We start from the raw sequence: 23,292 nt of genomic DNA on the forward strand, positions 1-23,292 counted from the left end.
GTGCACAACCTTAGCAAATGTTGGGACATGATTTTCATCACGACACCTTAATAAAAACGACAAAGCACATTGCAGTCTAACTCGACAGCTACGAAGTTTATCCAACTTACATAAACACCGATACATTTCCTCCCCGTAGAGGTAAACAATGTGAGACCTGAGTTTCTCCTGGCGTATACAACTTTCAAATAACTTCCGGGAATTCAGCCAGGTAACACTTTCAGCGACCGCCGATATTTCGGCGGGAGAACACCCCGCCATTTTCAAGGCAAACTGCAACGAACAGGCGGCGTACATGCAAATTTAATACCTCGGTTCTCCAACAGAAGCAGGAAAGATAACACACACACACACACACACACACACACACACACACACACACACACTGATTCTGTTCCTCTGTTTTTGACAAGGGAGAGAGCCGGATTCCAAACAGAGTTTAAACAGAAACCTCCATCCCTGTTAACGAGATTGCTCGCTAATTTAATCTCAACTGCCTCCCTAATGACACTGAACAAAGGTGATAATTAAGTAAACCAACATATGTAGAATTATTCTATGTGATGTATCACGTCAATTAAATAAGAAAGTATTATCATGTCCTGTAATGATACTGCTAAAGAGTACTTCAAGAAAGATATCTGTTTAGATACAGGATACCAGGTACAATAAATCAATATATTAAATTTAAAATGCCGACAGCTGCACAAAACAAAGGCAGTTAAGAAAGGAGGAAGAGAAAAATGAGAAGCAATGCTATACAATGAAGGTGGTGGTGATGGTAGTTACAGTGCCAGTAATGCTAGAGGTAATAAGCAGATCTACAGCCTGGGCTTAATGACACATGCATTAGTCTAGGAAATGAAACTGAGCAAAGCACCTAAAGTTGGACAGATAACACACACAAAAAATAACAAATAATAAAATAAAATGTTTACCTTATATGTGTCTGATTCAAGGTATATTGTAATTATACTTCTCCTATTCTTATCGCTTTTACAAGCAGACTGACATTGTTATTTTTCAGTGCCATACGACAAGCATTGATGACTGAGACTTTAAACCTGCCAACTGAAAGGGAACAGTATTAAAAATAAGGAAGCATTAGTTCCCTTTCTACAAGTTCAGGAAATTAAAATCCAGAACAGCAGACCATAATATGCAATATTTCTACAGAATAAGGATGAAATAAATATAATCACGGATACTGAAATGAATTAATATTTTACAGGAGAAGGAGAAAAACATAGCATTTACCCAAACACCATATGCAGTTATATACGCAATTAGATACTACATAAAATATGGAACACAGCCTCTGAAAGTGGTTTATGTATAAAGTAATCATGTCTCCCCCTATGCATCTGTAACCTTATATTTCCGTTACACTGCAGAAGGGTCAAAATTCACTTTTTAAAAACACTGCTATGAAAAACAATAATACGCAAAAATACAGTTGTGCATCTGATGAATTAATAGTGGTTATGACAATCCCTCAAAGCCAGTACTATATCTGTTACACAATGATCTCGAAATAAAATTAAGCACAATTTAGGGTCACATAGGTAAAGAAATTATGTGCTTTAGAAGTAAGAGTCAGCAACAGAAATTCACGCAAGAACTCAATATCTGTGCACTCTGAATCTTTTGCTTCTAACCTATCAGACAAGTATCGCCAATGATTATTGTACATGATGCAGGGCATTGCTGTAAATCCTGCTCTGAATGCTAAATGTCTCAGTAGATTTATTACTGAAAAATAACTATTTATTATATCTCTCTAGGCTAATAGGCAAAATATGCACTGTATGAACACCTGACCACAAGAAGAAAGAAAACACTAATATGTTATGCCATGCTGTGAAGAACTCATAACCACTCATTCCAGAACCTTTTTCAAAAAGGTATTTGGAATCAACTTCTCAAAAGATTATAAATATCTTATTTACTCGAATCTAAGCCGCACTCGAATCTAAGCCGCACCTGAAAAATGAGACTCGAAATCAAGGAAAAAAAAATTTCCCGAATCTAAGCCGCACCTGAAATTTGAGACTCGAAATTCAAGGGGAGAGAAAAGTTTTAGGCCGCACCTCCAAATCGAAACAATGTCGGTCCATTGTAATATGAGACACAATTTAGGTCGAATGAATGACGATACAGCTACAGTAGTTTGGTTCGAGTCGTAAGCTTAGCAGTTAAGCTATGCCAGGTAGCCATTGCTATGCGTCAGGCACTCCCTCCGTATTTATCCGGGTACCCTTCCTTTTTCACGTGCTTCGTCTGGTTTGAATTGATTGCTTATTTTTCTTTGATATGATAAGTGCCGTTCTCTTTGTCATAGGTGTTTACGTCACTCTAAGCTAAAAATGTATTACTATACTGTGTCATGCATTGTTTGTTGCATTCTGTGTTTACTGCCTGTCGCTGCTCGCGGCATGGCTTGCTTTTGTGCACGCCACCACTGCTTACAATTTAAAAAGAGAGAGAGAGAGGAATCATCTCATTAGCGAAACAATGGCAAGATACTACTATTTGTTGTTACTTACACTGCTGCTTTCTTTGATAACAATCAACAAGAACCAAATAATAGAATGCGTATGATAGAACATGTTCTGAACAAGAGTTTAGTGAACATTTTTCTTCGTTTGAAAATCTTTGAAGATGCCTCTTTAGTACATTACATTCTGCACTGAAATTAGAGTCATCTTAGATTTAAAATTCTAGTCAATTGCCGTGCTTCATTTCTGACTGTATCACTATTAGGCACAAGAATAATACGAATATAAACATGACATGATATGTATATTCTTCCACGTTTGCTGTTGTCTCACTCTAGTTTCGTAGTTTATTAGGCAGACAGGTTTTAAATGAGATAGCAGAAAACACGAAAGAATACATGGTAAAATGTTTATATTCGTATTATTCTTATCGTGAAGAGAATATTGCACGTGATTCACAATTCATAAATGTTCCTATTAGCAACCATCTCTTCTCACAGGTAAGAAAAAATTCAGAACATAGAGTTGGCCATATTGGCAAACATCCCAAACAGTCTTGCCAGTCGGATTTTTGTAGTGCACTGAAATGCTGCTAAATTCAAAGATGAACAATACTTAATTTGTATTTACTTCATTGTATAATGTATGAAAATGCAGTAGTCGAAACTCGGGGCGGAGGAAAAAAAGCTTTGGCACCAGTATTTATCTTTGTGCCTGCAAAGCATGCCTGTGTAGCACTACATACATTCGACGGCAGAAGTTAGTTGTGGCGGCACCTACCAACATTTTTCAGAACTTCCGCTTACTTTGCACTCTATTCTAAGCCGCAGGTGGTTTTTTGGATTACAAAACCCAGAAAAAAAGTGCGGCTTAGATTCGAGTAAATACGGTACCAGAAAAGAGGCTAATAGGTACATAAATTATTATAGACAAAAGAGGTTTTACAGTTGGACTAAAATAATCTGGTGGCTTCACCAGTACATCACCTTTCCCCATAACTGCAATACCGGTAGGAGCTAAATCCTTATCCTTATATATAAAATTCTTGTGTCACAGTGTTAGTTGACATACTCCTCTGAAACGGCTCAATTGATTCTGATGGAATTTTACATGTGTATTATGTAGGTCTGAGAATCAGCCGTAATCTATTTTTTATACCCCTAAGTGATAAGGGTGGTCCACCCCAAAAAATTTTTTCTTATTTTTTGGACAGAACTTTCTATTTTTATTTTTTTATGATGTGGCATTAAAAAACACACACAACCCTAAATTTTCACCCTTCTGCCACCAACCCCTATTTTTTAATAGCGATTTTAGTAATTTAACAATTTTCAACCCAGGTCAATAATTGATCAATTATCACTTCATCAATTATCCCTGCCAGGTGTCTACAGGTGATAGTCTTTCACTATTCGATAGATAGGTAATTGGAGAAATTGTACCAAAAGCAATGACTCGAATATCTCTCTTTGAATCGACGTAACTAGACCAAGAAGTTTAACTAGTTAGCACGCATCATTCGCCAAGCCGACATTTGGGCCTAGCGCACAAGCATCGATTTAAATACATCATACGATCAAATTGTTTTAGTGGAACAAAGAAGTTCCTATGCTCTCCTTTGTTCCTCTAAAAGAATTTAATCGTACAATATTTTTACATATGAAAAAATCAATGCATGTCCACTTGGCCTTATTCATAATGCTGGCAAACACGTTTCAACATGAAATTGCCACTATGTTTGTATGCTCATGGGCGAGCCATGTATCGGATGCAATTGATAAATCCGCGCTATCTACCGTAGAAACGCTAGAACTAATAGTGGCCAATACTGCCGGACTTCCCCCTAAGCCTCTTCTCACTCCCTACACAGTTTTTGCCCATTATTATTGTTTGTGTCATGAGCTCCTGCCAACAATGGCTATTATGTTACACTTATATATTGTGTTACACGTATACCTTATTCTTATAGACTAGAGATAATTTATATGGCAAAACAATGTTTTCCGGCTCAGCTATAACACACAAAGATTTTCAGAGGCGGAACGAAGTTCGCTGGGTATAGTTAGTAAAATATATATTCATGTGTTACAGATTATCTCAATGACTGTGGCAGCAGTAACTGACTGAACATGTAGTGGGAAGGGAATTGAAATGACAAATGCTCCTTTGGGCAAGTTTTCAAATGCACCCACTCTCTAAAAATGAGGAATGAGAGGAGAGCATTTTACAATATAAATACAAAAATAAATAGGGAAAAACACATGGCCTTCACCTTCACACAATATAGGTTTACCATAACAACAAAGATTGCACAACACTGAATATATAACCATATCACAAACCCTAGATAGCTCCCCAACAACAACTGAGTATGACACCGATTCAAAATATGGTAGACCAGTGTGCTGTGTTGTTTGTCTTTGAGGCTTTTCACATTCTAGACAAAATGAGGCAAGGACAAATCAGAAAAACCAGAATAAAAATAGAACCCGGCACAAGAGAGAGAACTTCCAGAGGGTGACAAAGACCACATTATTAATAGTGTATACTTTGAGCTATGGCAATGCAGAAATAAACTTACATTTCTGTAAGTTAGAATTTTTCTCTCTCTCCAATCACATCAAAGTTTAGTGATAGGACCAAGTTATGAGATAGCAGCTGTTATTCCACAACTGCAAATAAAGTGAGCAGGTCAATTTAGAAATCAGAGAACACAGCAACCTATATAGTCTTCTACAACATGCAAGCACCATGTGCATTGAGGTCTTCAACGAGGATTACCTACAACAATATAAACTTTTAACTAATTAAAACAAAACACTATTACCAACTGGATAATTCTTGAGGGCGTAATGGCAAATGACCATAACAGTATTTATATCACAGCAGAGACACAACAAATGCAAATGCTGCACTTGGAACAAGATGACAGGCCTTAATTAAAATAGACTGCAACGGATTAATGAAATCCACTGCTGTACACACTAAAAGATTAAATCTTAGTCTCGTTTATACAGAATATGCAGTGTTTAACATTATCACAAAGCCATAAAGGGTGTAGTTAACCAAGAATTAACAGTCAAGAACACAAAGTGGAAGTGCCTGAAGACTATGATGTGAGAGATTAGGTCCCAATTATATAGATATATGGAAAGTAAATAATTAATAATTAAAATAATAATAATATTATTATTATAATCTCTAAACTCTGCAATCAGGCCCAGAGGACTGTGTGATGCAGCCCAGGTGTTGTGTCATCCTCTGCCATATGGCATCATTTGGAAGCAGTATGGAGAGACATGAGGTCAGTATGCAGCCCTCCAGGCTGCTGTCGATTTTTCAGACCTCAAAGTTGCTCTTTCTCACTCAAGTAGCTCCTCAAGGGGCATTATGAGTGGACCCAATTCCAGTCCTCCCACAAAGGAAAAAACTCTGTCAGTACCGGGAATTAAACATAGGTCCTCTGTATGGCAATTAGATGTGCTGACCACTCAGCTTCGGAGGTGGATGAAAACCAAATACCATACATTGTTCTAAAACACCGAAACAAGTGTGGTGGTGGTGGTGGTGGTGGTAGAACATCTTATTTAAAAGCAGAATGTTTGGTGTGCCATGTAAACTACTGATACGAGTATTTTTAATTCTGCTGACAGCACCCACAATGAGGTTTAATGACAGTGCAATGACTAAAGAGTGGGGGAAAATATTAGAATATGTGCTGTATAAACCCCTCCATGATGACAATATAGTTGCTGATTTATGATTACACATCAATCACATAGCTGAATTAAGAGCCAATTATATCAACGGTGTCATCAGTTATCCATGTATGCAAAAGAATGCTACGTCAACAGCTCTTGAGTTCAAGTAAAAGTATGTCATGGGACCAGAAGAAATCTGTTCAGTACTACTGCAACAAATGCTGCCACAAATAACACATTATTTGCCAAAAGATATAGATGAATCATTACACTCCCAAAGTGATTCGAAAACTTTGAAAATAGTTCAGACGTCCTTTGCCCTTTTGCCACCTCCAAACATTGACTTCTGCAGCTCCATACTTACTGGATGCCGCACAATCATTTGTTGCTTCTGCATGCCAAACAACCGTGATTCTAAAATTTACACCATAGTATTGTCTGCATCCTGTTTAAAAACTCGATGTTGAACCACTTTGGTCCATATCATGATTCATTACACACTTTACTATGCAGTTTAGAAGTGGTATCTCCAAAGTCAAACATCAACTGAAAAAAAAAAGATTGCCACCACAAACAGTTCCTGCTGTCATACAATAACCCTTAAAGCACAATGCGTACATTCAAGGTCAAAGCAGTAGGCATGCCAGAGAGTAGAGTCACAGCTGAATGGAAGCTCAATGTTCTATTTGGTAAAGAAAAGAAAAACTCCGCATCATATCCTACAAATGCCCTACTTCTGGGCATGAAATTTTGAGGAAAAAAAACCTCAATTTTGGATTTGGAGATAAAGTCTGCTTAAATGGTGCTAAGTCTTTTCTGAAGGTATTTGTCTGGAATGTAGTCTTGTGTGTGGAAGTGAAATGTGGGTGACCCACAGTTTCGACATGTAGAAAACAGATGCTTTTGGAACGTGGTACTACAGGAAAATGCAGAAGGTTAGATGGGTAGATAGGATAACTAATGAAAAGGTACTGAATCAAACTGGGAAATACATTATGGTACAACCCGATTAACAGAAAGGGTTGGTTGATAGTATGAAGATCCTGTATCCTACCACAATGATATACTGGTTATTGTTTGTGGCATTTCGCCATAAACTTAGTGATCTGCTTCATCGCATATCATGTATTATATTACAGCAGGTACTAGTCGAGCCCAGCATTTGCCCACTGACAATGCGTTCTGATGTAGTGATTGTTGTTGCCTGGTGGCAGTTGAGTTCAATAATAGACTCAGACTCACTCTCACTCTGTGTGTGTGTGTGTGTGTGTGTGTGTGTGTGTGTGTGTGTGTGTGTGTGTGACAGAGGGAGACGGGGGGAGGGGGGGGGGGGGTGTATGCTGGCATTGGCTGGATGTGCTCCCTGGTATGTTTTCATTTGCATCGCATTCTGACAGTTGAAAAGTGGAATGCTGATAAAGCTGAGTGTCCTTAAAAATGTTTGAAATGAGCATTGATTTTGGTAATAAAGTCTGTCATTTGCTAACAACTGTTCTCACTCGAACCTGTCATTGTCCACTTCCTAAAAAGTACTAGCGAAAGAAAAAATGTCATTAGCTCCTTGGAGTGGAGAGAGGCAGCATCATCATTTAATATAGAACACCAAACTGTGGTGTTATTAATTGGGACTGGTGACAAGGATGTCACATCCTACAAAAATCTTTGGATTCAGTGCCTGATTGCCAGCGTCAGTGTATGGCAAGTGAATTCGTAATTTTCAGTGCCGTCTCCATTTTTCAAGCCACTCTGGACAGGAAAAAAGATAAAGACAGTAAATAATACGTTCGCTATAAATTGTGTGTGCAGTATACATATTTGAATAACAATAGGTAATCAAACTGAGAATCATAACCTAATCAATGAGGAGAGCAGTAGAGATTGGGATATTTGAACATGGATGTTATTAATGAATTGGGATTAATTAACAGAATTTTAACTGTAGAGACAACAGAAAATGAAAGTTCAAATTCAAACACAGACCTTGAAACATGAGAGGCAGGCACAGACAGCAATCATATCAATAATATTGCCAAGTTTGATGTAATAATCCAACTTTTATGATAACTGGGTAAAAAGCCTCTATGATGATAATCAAAATTTGAACATGAGGCTAGACAATACTAATAAACGACTTTATGATCATGAGCAAAATTTGGATAAAAAACCAAATGATGATAAAAAATTGGAAACTGATTTGAAAAAATGATGGATCAAAAAGTAACAGACATTCATGACGACATGCAACAGTTATCCAAGGAACTGCAGAATGAGCTTATAGAACTGGCAAAAACTGAACAGTCTGACAGTACAATGGGCAGTAAACAACACAGTGAAGAGAAAAATGATGAGGTGATTGAAGTTCAGTCTCAATCTTACAGCAATAAGAAGTTTATCAGTCTACTGGACCGACCAGGTGCAGTAACTCATGATGCCACTGTTCTGTGCCATATGAACCAGGCAGTGTACTCGTGTGCCAGCATTGAGGTAGGCTGTCTGTCAACAAAGCTACATGGAACACGGAGACAACATGAGTCTTCACTTACATATGATGCATTCACAGTGCCAGTTAGGTTCTCAACACAGCACAGCACCCGCGAGTGCAGTCAATGATAAGATAAAATAGTGCAACGTAAAGTATGATATGGACATCTCACACTGAGATATTTTAGGTATATAAAGTATGTCTCACAAATTTACCTACGCATTCTCCTACTTCCATTTCTTCATTTCTGAATCTACCAACTATTACAGTTTCTGTATTTAATTTGAAAATATTATATGTCTTGGGTATAAACTTTACTAATGACATGATCACTCATTACATGACTATGTAATAAGATGACATTTGTATATCATGATCATTCTGATTACAAATTGTGCCTCTGTTTTTGTCTGATGGAATATTTATGGATTTTTGCATTAAGAATGTGCCTGTAAGTAGCTGTTACAGTTCCATTTAACAGACACATTCTGTAAACAGTTGTATTTGTTATCTTTTTCCGCCAACATTTCCTTGGATACCGTATATTAGAGATTTTTATTTGATATCATATGTACTTATTCTTTGAAGTTGTTTTTCATATGATGACATCCATAAAATGTAGATAATTCAAGTGCCTGTTAATTAACCATTATGCAGTATTTAACTATTCCTTCTTTCCTATCTACTAAGGACTTACTGTACTGATTAATTTCACACTGCCATGGATTCCCAGACCCCTCCATTTTACTTTCTTTTTCTATTTTTAGGCCCAAGGATCCTTTATCCTACCATGACAATATACTGGTTTTTCTTTGTGACCTTTGATTGTAAACTTATTGATTTGCTTCATCACACATTATTTATTATGTTACTGCAGCTGCCGCTGCAATTTGAGCATTTGCCCTCTGAAAGTGCATTCCAAGGTAGGGTGATTGTTGCTTAGCACGAGTGCTTCCAGTAATAAACCATATAGTCTGTGATTCACAAACTGTTCTCAATCGAACCCATCACTGTTTACTTCCTAAAAAGTACCATAAAAAGAAAATGTATCATCAGTAGTGTCCAGATTTTAATGACCTAAAAAACAGGGCTTTTTTTGCAAACATTTTTGATCCAAAACTTATAAAAATATATAAAAGTAAAACAAATGTATACGTAATTTTATTTAAAAATGTACTTGTAACTCTTCAGGCTTTCCCGGCGAGATCTTGACATGTGGAATAATCGGGTCTACTGCAGGATGTTTGTGTCGCTCTGGAACAATATTTCAGCCACGTAACTCCTTGCCTTCTTCAGGTGCTACCTGAGACTGCTGTATTGGAGGATCTTGTCCAGTATGCCCAGAGGGTGCTGGGTGCTCTCTCTGCCGTCCGCGCCCGCCTGGCGCTGATTGTAATGTGTTGTCTCTTCCCTGGTGCTCCCTCGGATGTCTGCACCCGACTTGGTTGCCATCTGTGGCAGCTGTATGAGGCCCGTCCTGTGTCAGGCATTCCGTTCGCAGTCTGCAACCACCTGGTGCTGCTCCTGAGGTTTTGGCCCTTCCATGATGCTCCCACGGACATCCGCACCCGGCTCGTCCACCATCTGTGGTCATGGCAGCTGTCTGGGGCCGGACCCGTGTTTGGCATTCTGTTTGTGGTCCGCGCCCGCTTGGCGCTGCTCCTGAGGTGTTGGCCCTCCCTGGTGCTTCCACTGATGTCCACGTCTGCCTAATCCACCATCTGCAGTTATGGCAGCTGTCTGAGGCCAGTCTCAGGTCGAGCGCTCCGTACGTGGTCTGCGTCTGCCTGGTGCTGCTCCTGAGGTGTTGGCATTTCCCTGGTGCTCCGACGGTCTTCCGCACTTGGCTTGTCCATCATCTGCGGTCGTGGCGGCTGTCAGAGGCCCGTCCTGCTTCGGGAGTCGCGGTCGCTGTCCGCGCCCACCTGCCGCTGCTCCTGCGGTGTTACTACTTCTTGAGGAGCTTCTTGGTTCCTTTTGTTGGGCCCTGATAAGCTCCAGAGCCGGATTCCACACCGAGCTGGGCTGTCTCCATTTATTAGGTTGTCTGTAACCTTGATCTCGATGGCCTCCTTTATGAGACTGTCCCAAAATCTTGGAGTCTGTATCACAATTTTGGTGTTGTTGTAGTCCATTGAATGACCAAGCTCCAGACAGTGCTCCACTATGGCAGATTTGGTTGCTTGTCCGAGTCTGGTGTGCCTCTGGTGTTCTTTGCACCTGATGTCCACCGTCCTGGTTGTCTGGCCAATGTAGGATTTTCCACACTGGCATGGGATGTTGTAAATGCCTGGTTTATGTAGCCCCAGGTCATCCTTCATACTCCCTAACATTGTCCCAATTTTGGAGGTTGGACAGAAGATACTCTTTATATCATATTTCGAAAGAATTCTGCTGATCTTTGCAGAAATAGGTCCAGCATATGGCAGGTATGCCACCTCCTTTGCCTCCTCTGGCTCCTCTTCTGTACCCTGTGATTGGCTGGTAGCACGAAGTGCCCTTTGGATGTCTGTAGATGTTTAATCTCTGTGGCCAGACTTTCCGTATCCGACAGAGCCCGAGTCGTGTGAACTAATGTTTTCAAGACTCCATTCTTCTGTGCCGGGTGGTGGCAGCTGCTGTCTTGAAGGTATAAGTCAGTGTGGGTGGGCTTACGATACACACTGTGTCCCAGAGTGCCATCTGCCTTCCTCTTGACCAGGACATCCAAGAATGGGAGCTGTCCATCCTTCTCTAGCTCCATAGTAAATTTTATGCTTGGGTGGTGTGAATTTAGATGTTCCAAAAAGTCATCTAGCTTCTCCCTGCCACGGGGCCAAATGACAAGTGTCATCGAAATACCTAAGAAAGCACTTGCGTTGGTAAGTGGCTGATGCAAGTGCCTCCTCTTCGTACCTTTCCATGAAAAGGTTGGCTACCACTGGTGATAAAGGGCTGCCCATTGCCACTCCTTCCGTTAGCTCATAAAATTCACCCCCGTAAAGAAAATATGTTGAATTCAGTACATGCTTGAACAGGTCGAGCAGGGCACCATCGAAAATCTCTCCAATGATATTGAGTGAATCGGTGAGTGGCAAACGGAAAGAGTGGCAATAGGCAGCCCTTTATCACCAGTGGTAGCCAACCTTTTCATGGAAAGGTACGAAGAGGAGTCACTTGCATCAGCCACTTATCAACCCAAGTGCTTTCTTAGGTATGTCGATGACACTTTTGTCATTTGGCCCCATGGCAGGGAGAAGCTAGATGACTTTTTGGATGACTAGATGACTGTCCAACCTCCAAAATTGGGACAATGTTAGGGAGTGTGAAGGACGACCTGGGGCTACATAAACCAGGCATTTACAACATCCCATGCCAGTGTGGAAAATCAGACAACCAGGACGATGGACATCAGGTGCAAAGAACCCCAGAGGCACACCAGACTCGGACAGGCAACCAAATCTGCCATAGTGGAGCACTGTCTGGAGCTTGGTCACTCAATGGACTACAACAACACCAAAATTGTGACACAGACTCCAAGATTTTGGGACAGTGTCATAAAGAAGGCCATCGAGATCAAGGTCACAGACAACCTAATAAACCGAGACAGCGGTTACCAGTTCAGCTCAGCGTGGAGTCTGGCTCTGGAGCTTATCAGGGCCCAACAAAATGAACCAAGAAACTCCTCAAGAAGTAGTAACACTGCAGGAGCAGCGCCAGGCAGGCGCGGACGGCAACCGTGACTGCAACTCCCGACGCAGGACGGGCCTCTGACAGCCACCACGACCGCAGATGATGGACAAGCCGAGTGCAGAAGACTGTCGGAGCACCAGGGAAGTGCCAACACCTCAGGAGCAGCACCAGGTGGATGTGGACCGCGAACGGAGTGCCCGACAAAGGATGGGACTCAGAGAGCTGCCACAGATGGAGACCAAGTCGGGTGCGGACATCCGAGGGAGCACCAGGGAAGAGACAACACCTTACAAGCAGCGCCAGGTGGGTGCGGACCACGAACAGAGCGCCCGACGCGAGACGGGCCTCAGACAGCTGCCACAACTGCAGAAGGTGGACGAGGCGGGCGTGGACGTCCGTGGGAGCACCAGGGAGGTGCCAACACCTCAGGAGCAGTGCCAAGGGGGCGCGGACCATGAACGGAATGCCAAACGCGGGTCCATCCCCAGACAGTTGCCACGACCACAGATGGTGCACGAGCCGGGCGCAGACGTCCGTGGGAGCACCAGGGAAGGGCCAAAACCTCAGGAGCAGCACCAGGTGGGCGTGGACTGCGAACGGAACGCCCGACACAGGACAGGCGTCAGACAGCTGCCACAGATGGCGACCAAGTCAGGCGCAGACGTCCGAGGGAGCACCGGGGAAGAGACAACACAGTAAAGCATCGCCAGATGGGCAAGGACGACAGAGAGAGCACCCAGCGCCCTCCGGGCACAAATACTGGACAAGATCCTCCAATACGGCAGTCTCAGGTAGCACCTGAAGAAGGCAACGAGTTACGTGGCCAAAATATTGTGCCAGAGCGACACAAACATTCGGCAGTTGACCCGATTATTCAACATGTCAAAAACGTGCTTGTTGATTTTTTTATATATACCATGTAATACAAAATTAACTTCTGAACAAATTGTGAGTATAGTACTTACTTTTTACAGTGTTTGAAACTAACTAGCACATATTTTTGAAATCCTTGCATATGTCCGAAAAAAAGCTAAGTGAAAACTATGTAACCTATCAAAACAACAGAATGGTGCTTTTACTACTGCACACCACTTGTTTAAAGTGTTCAAAATAGTTACCAAGTCCTGTCACTCTTCTGTTTCTGGAGAATTGCTCTGATCCCAAGGTGCATTTTCAGATTTTCCATTTTTGAAGATCTATGGCTGCTGCAGGGGATCATTTTGCACTTCACACCTCTTGTCTCACATCACAAATGCCACAAGAGTATATTTGAATGTGGTGAGGTCACTACAGGCCTGCTGTGGTTCACTGTCTTCAAATGTTGTGGCATTTGCAGAAAGTGTGTAACTAATCTTGCACATTAGAATATCCATGATTCCACTGGAGAAAACTTTGCAATTTGTTGTTCGCTTTGTGAGCCACATGACCACAAACAGGAGAAAACTCACACAGCACATGTTCCACACTATCCAGAGTGTCACACAGTTGAGTACCAGCAGCTACCAGTTGTGGATGCTTTTGATATCACTGAAAAGTTGGCATAGACATATGTCAAGTTTCCAGAAAAGGTATCGGTAAATACATCTTTCACAGTTTTCATAGCACTTGATTCATCGTTATCAAGGTCACAAAGGTTGTTGTCGTTTTGGTGCAGTACCAGTCAGCAACATGAAGCCAAGAACCCCATCATGTGAGAAGAGGCAGTGAAGGTGTTCCTTGAATTTTTGCAGCCATAGTGGAGCTTTTACATAGTTTTCTTGCTACAGGAAATCACTTTGTCCACATTAGGGTAATTTGATCACGCCTCTTCTGCAACTCCTTGTAATGTATGTGAAAGGCAAGTGATGTACTGGGGTAGAGAATCTGAAGCCCCTTGGCTGTTTCAGTCATGCATGAATCACCATCTCTTATTAGCAGCAGAACATTGTCTTTGTTCACACTATCTGGCCACAGTCGCTTCATAGGGCTGTCAAATAAAATGGCAATTGTCAAGCTGTTTACTCTCTCGAGAACTTCACACATGAAGTGGAGCATTTAACATTTGCAATGTAACACCCACCCACATCGGTGGTTTCATTTACGGACACCCAGACGTTTTGACCAGCAACACTAATTTGTATTTTGTTGAGCATCTCCTCGTAGCACACAGATAAACAGTTCTTTCGAAATGTAGATTCTCCTGGAACTGTAAGTGTTGTGTACTTCTCCAAGAACTCTCAGAAGCATGAAATCTTCTCCAATTGGATGCTACAATACACCATCATCTCACATAAATCCTCGAAAGATGATTGCACAGTTGAAGATGGACCTGTCTGCTCAAATGACATCATTTGTCTGCTGTCATTTTCAGAACTTCTCTTTACACAGTTCCTTTGTTTGGTGGTATTACAGTTTTGTTGTACATTAAAGTGCTTTTTTACACTAACTTTAACTTTATATAGTTTGCAAAATAACATTTCCCCGTCAGTGCTGAAGAACTTCTCTCCATAACCACAAACAACTTCATGATATTGAACCAGACTGCAACTGTATTCAGGTTGTATAATGTGACCACAATGTGTGATGTTTATTACGTTCTGAAGCCACCTTTGTTGGCTTCCAGAGCATTTTGTCAAGCCTGTGCTCCAATGTTTTACATCAGCGAACAAAACGGTGTGTCACGCTACTTGTCTCTATAGTCCTGATAAATAATGTGTGATAATACCATCTGAAACTTTTTCATGTGAGCAACATTTTTATGCTTTTATTCTTGTGTTCTTAGAGATACAACAAATATATGCATTTTTGGCAAAAGTTGGCCAAAATATAACCTATTATTAAAAAAATTGTAAATATGAATTTATAAGGACAATAAGAATACATTTTTTTACACCAAAATACCTAGATTCATGAATAAATTGTTGTAAAATTCACCCTCAAATTCAGGACAAAGTATTACTTGTCATTAAAACATGGGCCTTAGTCATTAGCTTCTCGGAGCGGGGAGAGACAGCACCATAGTTTATTACAGCACACTGTGGTTTTGTGTTATAGTAAGTCATATTATAAGCATCAAGCAACTGTCAATTTGGTAATGGAGGAAAGTCTGGGAGGGGGTATGTGTGAAAACTGTAGAGAAAGACCAAGGGTTGGCTACTGTAAGCAAATTTCAATGAATGAAGGTGCAGTAGTTACGCAGAGATGAAGAGCCTTGCACAAGATAGACTCATAAAGATGTGCACGAAACCAATTTTCAGACTGACAATTATAATATGACAGGGGGCTTATTGATATCACAGTGATGTGTAAAGGGACTAATAGCTAGAAGAGAAATGTATGCAGTGATTAGTAATGTTGGACAATGCAATGTGACAACATGAAAGACCACAATCTTATTGTTATGCAGAAAGAGACAATACAATTTTGTTGACAATATTGGTCAGAGGTTGGAGTACTGTACCAGTTATGGATCCCTCAACATTGGCAGTTCAAAGCTGCTAAAGGCCCCACAGCGTTTGTTTCTCTTGTTCAGAGGCAACAAAATGCCTCAGACTGCCACGAGCATGTGAAAACAATGACTGGCTCAGTAAGTGGTAAACTATAGTGCATTCAGAATAATTCTTACTTCAAAATGCCCTATAGTGATGGCTGCATATATGTTACATGCTATCATGATGACCAAAACCTTAGTCTGCATTAGTGACAGCACAGAAGACAAACACCAAGTGCAATGGTTTGGAGCACCTTTGGATTCAGCACACAATTGTGTGGTGAGGCTGCTAATGTTGAGTAAATGTTTCATGTGACCAAACATCTAATGTCATCAGTCTCCTATTCATGCACCTGGACAGAAACAGTGTGATCTATTTGCATACAGAGTAAAATCTGTGTGAAAATGTGAAAAAGTGTTCTACATGCTTGAATAGTGTGTATCCGAGTAGAAACATGGGAACCAGCCCAGCATCCATCTTGTGAGATGTGGGAAACTGCCTAAAAAAGTCATCCAGGCCGGTCAGCTCACCAACCCTTCACTGCTAATCTGCCAAGTGGATTCGATCCCAGGCCGACATACCTCTCCGTCCCGAAAGCAGCCATGTCAACACACACGAGGCTACGTGGGCAGTTTCTTGTTAAGATACTGAAGGCAATCTAAACAGCAACATCTATGTCATGGTGGCTTATGAGTCTGTAGTACTGCTTCTCTTTCATGCAACACCACATACCATATTTTGGCAGGGCAATGTCCGGCCACACATGTCGAGGAATGTGAACACCTCTTTTGAAAAACTATGTGTGCTGCTGTTTCCTTGGTCTCAAAATTTGTCTGGTATTTCACATAATGAAGATGTGTGGGGAAACAATGTATCAGTCACTTGTTGGTATTGAGCCTTCAACATGACACTTTCGAGACTCCTACCAACCACAAGGATGACAATTCTTCAGGTATATCTTATTTCATGTTATGATGTTTAGATGCACTAATTATGGAACAGGGAGGCATAACATAATACTGAATTCTTAGAAGACAAAGATAAAAAATTCTCTGATTCTAAACATGGGTGTATTGTCATGTACTGAATTTTTGGTATAAATACACATAAGTCACACACACTGATGAGTCAAAACACTATGACTACCTATTCAATCATCTTTGGAATTCAATACAGCAGTTATTCTACATGGCATGGATTTGACAAGTCCCGGGTAGTTTTCTGGAGGTATGTGGCACCAGATGTCTATGCACACATCATGCAGTTTCTGTAAATTACGCGCCAGTGGTTTGAGGGCACAGAGCTGGTGGCCAATAAAGTCCCAAGATGGGTTCCAGTAGGTTCTGATAAGGTGAATTTGGTGGCCAACACATCAACGTGAGTTCAATATCATGCTTTTCAAACCACTGTAGAACAATTCTAGCCATGTGACATAGACATTTATCCTGCTGAAAGATACCATCACCATTGGAGAAGACGAGAAGCATGAAGGAATGCTGGTAATATGCAATAATGTTCGCACAGTAGACAGCTGTCATATTCCCTTTGATTACAACCACAGGTCCCATGGAAGCCCAAGTGAATATATACCATAGTATAATACTGCCCCCATCAGCCTGTATCTGTGGCACAGTGCACATTATAAGCAGGAGTTCACCTGGATTACAGCATATCCGGACACGAACATCCACTGCTGCAATAAGAAACATGATTCTTCTGATCAGGAGACATGCTTCCATTGGTCTGAGGTCCAATCTCAATAATCTCATGCCAACTGCAATCATAATTGACAATATCATAGGCTGTACATGGGAGCACAGTGGGCTGGAGCTGAGGGAGAGGCAGGGGACAGGGACGGGGACGGGGAGGGGGAGGGGAGAGGGGTGTCTGCTGTGGAGCAACACATTCAACAATGTGCACTGAACAGTGTGCTCAGAAACACCTGTACCTGCACCATCAGCACTGTAATCTGTTATCACACCTGCCACAGATCACTGCCTATCCTAGGGTCCACAGCGGGCAACTTGTGGTTTCACCATCCTTCAACCACTTTCTGTAGATGCTCATGATAGTAGCGTGTGACTAGCCAACCAGCTTCATCTTTTCTGATATGCTTATTTCCAGGAGGTGGGCATATGAATTTGGCCTTTGTCAAAGTTACTTATGTCAGTTGATTTCCTGCTTTTTTGGCCTATAATGTTGCTAGAATAATTCTTCATTTGTCTCTGCTTCACTTATATGCTTTCCTTACCATGGCATGATGGCTCTCTCTCTCTCTCTCTCTCTCTCTCTCTCTCTCTCAGACACACACACACACACACACACACACACACACACACATACATACGCAAATAAATATTTCAATTTACCTCTTAGCTTAGCTGCCTTTTCTATTATGAGATTGACTTGTTTCAGAGCTTCTACAAGTTCTTGATGATTCGTGCAGCGTATGTTATAGCCCCGTACCAAGTCAGTGCTAATGTAATTCAGTTCTGCATACCATCTCCGAACATCCTTACTGCAATACAAAATTCAGTTAACCACTAGAAAGTTAAAAAAGTCACATCAAATGGAGTCACATACACTGAAGGAAAAAAATTACAACATCAAAAAATAATTAATGTAGAGAAATGAAATTTAGGGAATACATTTGTCTAGGAAACATATTAAAGGAATAAACATTGCACGATCACAGATTAATGTAAGCATGAGATAATCCACTGAAAATGTGAAATGCTGGCAAACTAATAACTGTTATAACTGTCAGAACATTGCAAACATGCATGTATTCTATTGTACAGGTGCCGAATGACAGCTTGCGGGGTGGAATTCCATGCCTGTTGCACTTGGTCAGTGGATACAGAGATGGTTAATAGAGTTTGTGGACGATGCTGGAGTTGTCATCTAAGGTTGGTTTGTTGGTTGGTTGATTTGGGGGAGAGGACCTAACAGTGAGGTCATCGGTCCCATTGGTTTAGTAAATGATGAGGAAGGAAGTCAGCCATGCCCTTTCAAAGGAACCATCCTGGCATTTCCCTGAAGCGGTCATCCGAGGATGTCCCGTATGTGCCCATTTGAAGACAGACCTGGTGATCCAGAAGGCCAAGGCAACATGCTGACATACTGCAGAGCACGTTGGGTTACAACAATAGTGGTATGTGGGTGAGCATTTATTGGAAATCACACCCTGGTATGGTGTTCATGACTGGCAGAACAATTGAATCAATGGCTGATGTACAGTTCTGTAGTCAGGATGTACGGAACAAACACAATAGTGCTCCTGCTATCATACAAAACTGCACCTCAGACCATAACGCCAGCTTATTGCTAAAATAAGTTTATGGGAATAAGGATTTAAATAGTCATATCTTGTTTTATATGGAATTAATTAGCATCTTAACACACATTCTGTAATTTGTTTATTTAACTCGGCCAAATGGCTTGACAATGGTAATTTTGGCACTGTCTACACATTTGTGAGACTAAAGACTGTGCATGTGGGAGAGGAGCAAAGACAGCTGCAGCCAATAGGTGGAGCAAGGTGGAGTACTTGTTGGACACCAAACAGAACGGATGCTTTTCTGGAGATGTAGAAGAGTAAGGTTGGTGTTTAACTTTTATTTTTGAGAGGCATACAGCCACTTCTCTGCAAGGTTGCAGGACTTAATATTATGCATATGATGTTATGTTGGGACTATGAAATACTTATCAGATCACTCGGTAATAAAATTTGATGACTGAATCAATGAAGGTTAACTTGATGCATAGTACATTACAGTAAAGTTCTTGTTCACTAGTTGCATTTATTAATATTATGCATACGCTTTTTCTAGACTGTATATCAAATGAATCAAACACTTTAAAAATTCGATCATGAATTTTAGTTAATGCAGCCAGGAACAGCCTGGAAAAGGAGTGTTAGGTCACCCATTCTCCTTACCTCCACCATTAACTTTTTTCAGGAGGGGCAGGGGGGATCTTTCAATGATCTGAAGCTGTTGTCTATTACCACTTAATTAAACTGTTTATGGTGCTTTTTATGATTAATACCAAGATTTATGACATTTAGGGCTGTTGGAAAAATATAAAAAAGTGCATCATTTTTAGGCTGAGTTATGAGGATCTGGTCTTTTTCAGCACTGGTCCTTGTGCTGCTGGAGGGGGATGGGAGGTGGCATATGCAAACACCACTCCTCTCCCCCCCCCCCCCCCCCAAATCTTCCTTTGACTATAATACCATCATGGTCACTAAATCATGTCTTTTTGTTAACACCTTCAAAATGGTTAGGTTGGTTTCTAGTTTGGGGGTCTAAGTACTTTTTCCCCCCACATTTGGATTGTAAAACTAGTTGTTCATGACAGTTACCTAATTAGGTGTTCAGTAATATTTTGGAAGTCTGTCTTTAGTACTAAAAGCACATATTTCCTGTCAAAGCTTGCCAAATTAAAATCACCCCCTTTAAATGACTGTGTTTAATGCAATTAAGACCAGCAGCCAGTAAAACATCCAATTACCAGTCCAACAAAAAGCCTATTTGCACTGGGTCACTGGGTATCTTCAGCCATATAATCTCATGGTTGGAATCACTTTTGACATCACTAGACTTAATATTTCTATTTGCTTTTAAAACCCACCACTTAGAGTCTTATTTATCTTACCAATAGGTCTCCACATGTGTCTGAAAAGAAACTGTTTTCTACATCAGATTTCAAGTACTGTGTAATGGTGACATGTTTCTTGGAGAAGGGCAGCTTCTGAGCCTTAGGTCTGAATACTTCAGTATTTAATTTCTACACATTTGTTTATTCTCCATATTTGATACTTGGGCCATTCTAGTAACTGGTTTCTGGGATAATGGACTTTTGACGAAGCATTTCAGAAACTTGCCTAGCCTTAAAAAAAAAGTGAATTCCATTTACACTCTGCCAAATGAACAGCTGACCCATTCAAGGCAATATTACACGTGTTCATCCTATAATACAGATTATAAAGTAATTTTCAGGGATCATTTGTGGGGCAGATGGGTATCCCTTGTTGATCACATCAGCAATCCTGCAACCTGACATGCTATGTAACATGTTTGTAATGACAGGAGATGATGCCACCCTCAATGCAGGTTGCAGGCTGTTGCACCAGTTGACAACACAGTGTCTAGCTACCCAGACAGTGGACAATAAAAAAGGAATCAGTCTAAAGAAACTCACAACAACCTGTCTATTAGAAAAAAAAATATCAACTGAACTGGAGTAGGAAAGGAAAGGGAGAGGGTGGGGGAGGGGAAGGGAGGGGGGAATATGACGAGAGAGAGGGGGGAAAAGTGAGTGTTAGTTTTACTAGTACATAGGCATGTATCCTACTTTAGATGATGAGGCCAGCAACACTACTGCTGCTGCTGCTCAGACACAGTATGAACTAACTGTTGCATCTATATCTGAACTAAATGACAGTGGCAGTTATGGAAGTACAGAATTACACTACTAAAATCTGAAATAACATTACTGATCTAGCACACATTAAATAGTCTGATATGAGGATGGGAAGTAAGAAACAATTTCAAAGAAGCTTGCGACTAATACCCTGTGGTTTGTATCATGCTCCATTTCCCTTTCTAGTATTCCCTAATCATTGTTTATGGTTTTTGGAGGGCAAAACAAAAGCAATAAAATACATGCTACATTTCATCTGCTGAAGTGTAGCAGTTGTCACTGGCTGTCTAGTGGTGTGCAGGTCACTGATTCAATTCCCACCTCTTACAATTATTTATAATTTAACACTGGTGATTTCTGGAAGGTTCTGTGACTTATTCACAGAAATTTAGAATTTGTTAGAATACTTTATGTATCTATAAATAAGAGCACAATCTTTTGAGACACACAGTTGAGTGTTAAGAAAAAGTGCCAAAAAGTAACACAGTGGGATTGGTGGTAGAATAACATTGGGGGTACTTTCAGACCTTGGCAAAAAGAACTGAAAAATAAAACCACTTGTTAAATGCATGACATCAGTTGTAATTAAGTGGAGCAGTGACAGAGGTGCAAACTATCTAATTCCTGAAAATTATAAAGAACTTGCCTTGTACATAGTGGTGAATCATGTTCATGTCCATTAATACTTGTTCTTGCTTATTCACTTACTATATGGCCAGTACCAAGTCAAGAAATAATACAACAGTAACAAAAAATACAAGCAGGACATAAAAGTATCTGCTAATTTTCCCTATCCCCGAAAACCAAAGGATACTATTAATATAGAAAATGAATAATATGAGGGCAAAGCATTAAGATTCCATTGTACTTACGTCAAAGAATTTGTTAAGATGAAATATACTCAAAAGGATACAAACACAACTTCCGATAAGCAAAAGTACTTTTTATGCCTACTACTTGTCATTACAGAACAGAAGACGCATAACTGAACCTCCATTTTTTTTATACCAATGCTTTGGCAGGATGTTTACAGCCACTAATAAAAAGTGATGAGTGATAATTGCTGCCATGTTAAAAGCCTTTTGTGGAGCTGTGAGAACAATGGAAAATGGTATTAATTTCCTTCTTAGTTGATTGGTACATAATACAGACAATGAAAGAGTTCTGATAATAACATGAATGTACTTATTTGCAGATTTCTAGGTACGTAACGATATACGTAATACTCATTGTGGTCCCTCTCCTTCCCAGTAATTTTAGATTCTTCCTTTCTGTGTGTTGATCTGTGTGCTAAGTATTTGGAGGTGAAAGTAACTTGTCAATAAATGGAGTTAAACGGTGTGAACAAACAAAGATCAGACAGGACATGGGGAAGGGAGACGCAGGCAGAATGTAGACAGAAAGTACAAATGTTGTAGGAAACTTTTGGTGGAATGTAAATACTTTTGGCTTAAAGGAGACCCTCACTGAAAAGCAGAAGCACTGAGCCATCAATAGGCACTCACAAATGAAAGCTAGTAAGTTTTCTTTTGGTTTGTGTGTGCTATCAATAATTCGACCACATCTGCTTATCTGTGAGTGGTCTTCTTTATTCCAAAAGTGTTTACAGAGGGAATAAAAAGTACTGCAGTTGAAAAATAAAATAATAAATAAACAGAAATAATATGCACAAATGTCAAAATAAAATATTTAATAAATATTGCACATAACAGAATGTTCCTACCTATGGAGTTTGGATGGAGAGAGCCTCAACACTAGATTCATATGGCTCTTGTGGTAGCATTTCAGGAATCATATGGCATGCCTGTACACAATACTCATGCTTACACACAGCTTAGAGTTGGGTATTCCTACAAAGAAAAATTGAGGAAACTAATCTTGCCATTGATTAACTGAATAGTTGTTTGTTGATAATCCACTTACAACAATATAACAGCAACTGCATTCTTACATTAGCAGCTACAAGTATGCTTTTACAACATTACATGAAAGCCAAAAACTTAATCATCATATTATATTGTCACGTGTTTCTTCAATATATG

General features: G+C 40.4%; 1 protein-coding gene across 5 annotated transcripts in view; it reads right to left on the reverse strand.

Annotated features, from left to right (window-relative positions):
• Positions 1 to 23,292, reverse strand: part of LOC126470503 (Bardet-Biedl syndrome 2 protein homolog) — a 178,643-nt gene that overhangs the window by 25,521 nt on the left and 129,830 nt on the right. For 3 of the 5 annotated variants that reach the window (XM_050098387.1, XM_050098388.1, XM_050098389.1), the window contains 2 exons: positions 18,193 to 18,341; positions 939 to 1,071 (listed from right to left, as the gene is read on the reverse strand). In XM_050098387.1, the coding sequence (XP_049954344.1) occupies positions 971 to 1,071; positions 18,193 to 18,341 (250 nt within the window). In that variant the 3' untranslated portion in view covers positions 939 to 970. Of the gene's footprint in view, positions 1 to 938; positions 1,072 to 18,192; positions 18,342 to 22,973; positions 23,101 to 23,292 lie in introns of those variants that run through there. The other 2 variants (XR_007586222.1, XM_050098391.1) reach the window with 2 other exon arrangements.

The sequence above is a fragment of the Schistocerca serialis genome, chromosome 3, assembly GCF_023864345.2.
Source record: "Schistocerca serialis cubense isolate TAMUIC-IGC-003099 chromosome 3, iqSchSeri2.2, whole genome shotgun sequence".
NCBI classification, from domain to species: Eukaryota; Metazoa; Arthropoda; class Insecta; order Orthoptera; family Acrididae; genus Schistocerca; species Schistocerca serialis.